This window comes from Phalangium opilio, unplaced genomic scaffold (assembly GCF_054372755.1).
Source record: "Phalangium opilio isolate 3A_F unplaced genomic scaffold, DU_Popi_V2 ptg000060l_1, whole genome shotgun sequence".
In the NCBI taxonomy this organism is placed as follows: domain Eukaryota; kingdom Metazoa; phylum Arthropoda; class Arachnida; order Opiliones; family Phalangiidae; genus Phalangium; species Phalangium opilio.
This window is the reverse complement of record NW_028324177.1, coordinates 3015668-3017700: the sequence shown is the minus strand read 5'-3', so window position 1 is coordinate 3017700 and position 2033 is coordinate 3015668. Positions and strand designations below refer to the sequence as shown.

Sequence of the window (2033 nt, the reverse complement as noted above, 5' to 3'; positions counted from 1 at the left end):
TTGCATTTCAATTAAAACTTGAACCTAAAAAGAGAGTGTGCAGCCAGTATGGAGTATTTCAAGATGGCGGCCACTCAAGGTCGAGGGGGCGGGTTTTCCCGTTCTCCTCACTTTACCTGTCAATATTTGATTGATTGATTGTATAGGCTTATAACAATAGATGGTTTTGTAGGAATAAAGACCATAATATAAAGTGAAAATTATTATTGACAAATTTATTCTAATCGTAATAAAACTAATCACAATTAACATATAAAAGAAACATTGAAAATTAAAAAAAAACATATATTTGGAAAAAAATGTCTGCAGACAAAACCCCAATTAATTAAAAATACAAAAATTATAAATACAAATTAATTTTACAAATTTACTTAAGATACCCATAAGGGGCTGTGGTGTAGTCTGGGAAAACTCTTACTTTATCGACGACGACTTGATATGTTTTAGTTTGATCAATGGTAATTAAAGTGTGATTAGGTAAACGTCGGATTTGGGGGCCAATCGGTACTTGTACAGAGTTCATTTCTGGTTTACCATCGTTGTTTACACCTAACAACTTTTTCATTATATCGAAATTTACGTGGTTCTCAGTAGACGAATTTAAATAAAATCCTTTAACTTTAATTATGTTAGTGATCTTTTCTGTTGCGGGGTCGTAAATATTCATCGAATAATTTTTCGCACCAGCGCTTCCAAACTTACAAATATAGGCGTCTTTGCCGTATGGTTCTAACTCATTCTTTAACTCACCAAGATAATCTCCTGTAGGAAGTATAGGGACTCCATCTGGCGAGAGGTAGATAAGGCTGTCCGTATCCATATAAAAACATAGGTCTCCCACCATTTCGAGATGTTTTAAGAGGTGAAGGTGTGCCATAGTCGTAGTATAGCATGCTATAACCACGTTTGTATGCTTGTGAGCGATCTCGTTTTCTGCAATATCTTCTGATTTGACTAAGATGGTATCATCGTTTAAAGTCAATAGACTTTTAACCTCTTTGTCTGGGTTAAGCAGTAGCTCGTATAGGGTTTTGGCGTCTTTTATTATATCTGTTGAGGTGTCTCGTGTTTTGTCCAAACTTTCCCCAAAAAGAGTTCAACATTAGCTTACTCAGGCATCTGAACCCTTCATTCTTTTCAATTTTATCGATGTCTAAATCGATCCCTTCAACTTCTTTGTAATTTTTGACGTAGTTTTCTTTATCCTCCTGAGTGACGCATTCAGCAGGGAAGCCGCTAGCCAGAGTTTTATACTCGAGGAAGGCGTTTACATAATCTTTAAAAAGACCACCTTGTTTGGTCTCGGGATCGTATTGGGTTATTTTGTATGCCCAGGCTTCATACATGTGTGTTATTTTGTATCCTCGTTCTACGGCGTATCTTAGTTCATCTGTTACCCAGGTAACCCGCGGTTCTCTTTGATCAGGTGTGTGTGTGTGTGCAGTCCCCCTGGAATTGAGTTTTGCAACAGGTGTAACAAAGGGGAAAGGTTAACTTCCCGTTTATCCTAGCTGGCAAAACCGGATGTATCAGGTTTTGAGCCGGAAGTACGTCGCATTTGAGAAGCCCATCGAATGAGAAGATGTCTGGGAAATTATCCAAAATAATTTTAGGGTGTCCGACAGGAATTTTTCCCGTTTTGTTGACGAAAGGGTACAAGCTAGTGAAATCCACGTAGTGCATTTTTTCTGTACCCGTTGTTTTATGATACAGTTTGTTAGCACCGCAGCGTCCGCCGAAGAAAGCGTCGCGAGGGTTCAGTCTTTTGGATGTTTTAACGCGGATGTCGTTCCGTTTTCAAAATTCATTAATTTCGGGGTTATTTGTTTTGTCTTGTTGCCATTCACATTCCCATTTGACATTGACTGTATATCCCAGGGCTTCTAGTTTGCTAATTTTCTTCTCAGTTCTCGTGTATCTTGTGTTTAACGTTTCAATAGGGTCACCATGTAACATCTTGTTTCTATTGATGGGAAAGTGTATTTTGCATCCATGATAATAGCATCCCATATATTCGAACACTTCTGTTGTTT

At 37.9% G+C, this 2033-nt stretch overlaps 1 protein-coding gene across 1 annotated transcript; it reads right to left on the bottom strand.

Moving 5' to 3' along the window:
• Positions 1–367: 367 nt before the first annotated feature.
• On the bottom strand, positions 368–1683 carry LOC149666554 (uncharacterized). Its single transcript, XM_089841600.1, has 3 exons — positions 1496–1683; positions 1126–1449; positions 368–1079 (listed from the first exon to the last, which is right to left on the bottom strand). Exons 1-3 carry the CDS (start codon positions 1681–1683, stop codon positions 368–370), a joined length of 1224 nt encoding a protein of 407 aa, XP_089697726.1.
• Between the last annotated feature and the right edge of the window lie 350 nt (positions 1684–2033).

Excerpts from the sequence above, each read along its gene's own strand:
- LOC149666554 (XM_089841600.1), bottom strand. The coding sequence starts at position 1,683 with ATGCACTACGTGGATTTCACTAGCTTGTACCCTTTCGTCAACAAAACG. Across the intron at positions 1,450-1,495 it reads CCAGCTAGGATAAACGGGAA|GGGGACTGCACACACACACA; the intron begins GTTAACCTTTCC and ends ACTCAATTCCAG. Across the intron at positions 1,080-1,125 it reads AAAATTGAAAAGAATGAAGG|TTTGGACAAAACACGAGACA; the intron begins GTTCAGATGCCT and ends TTTTGGGGAAAG.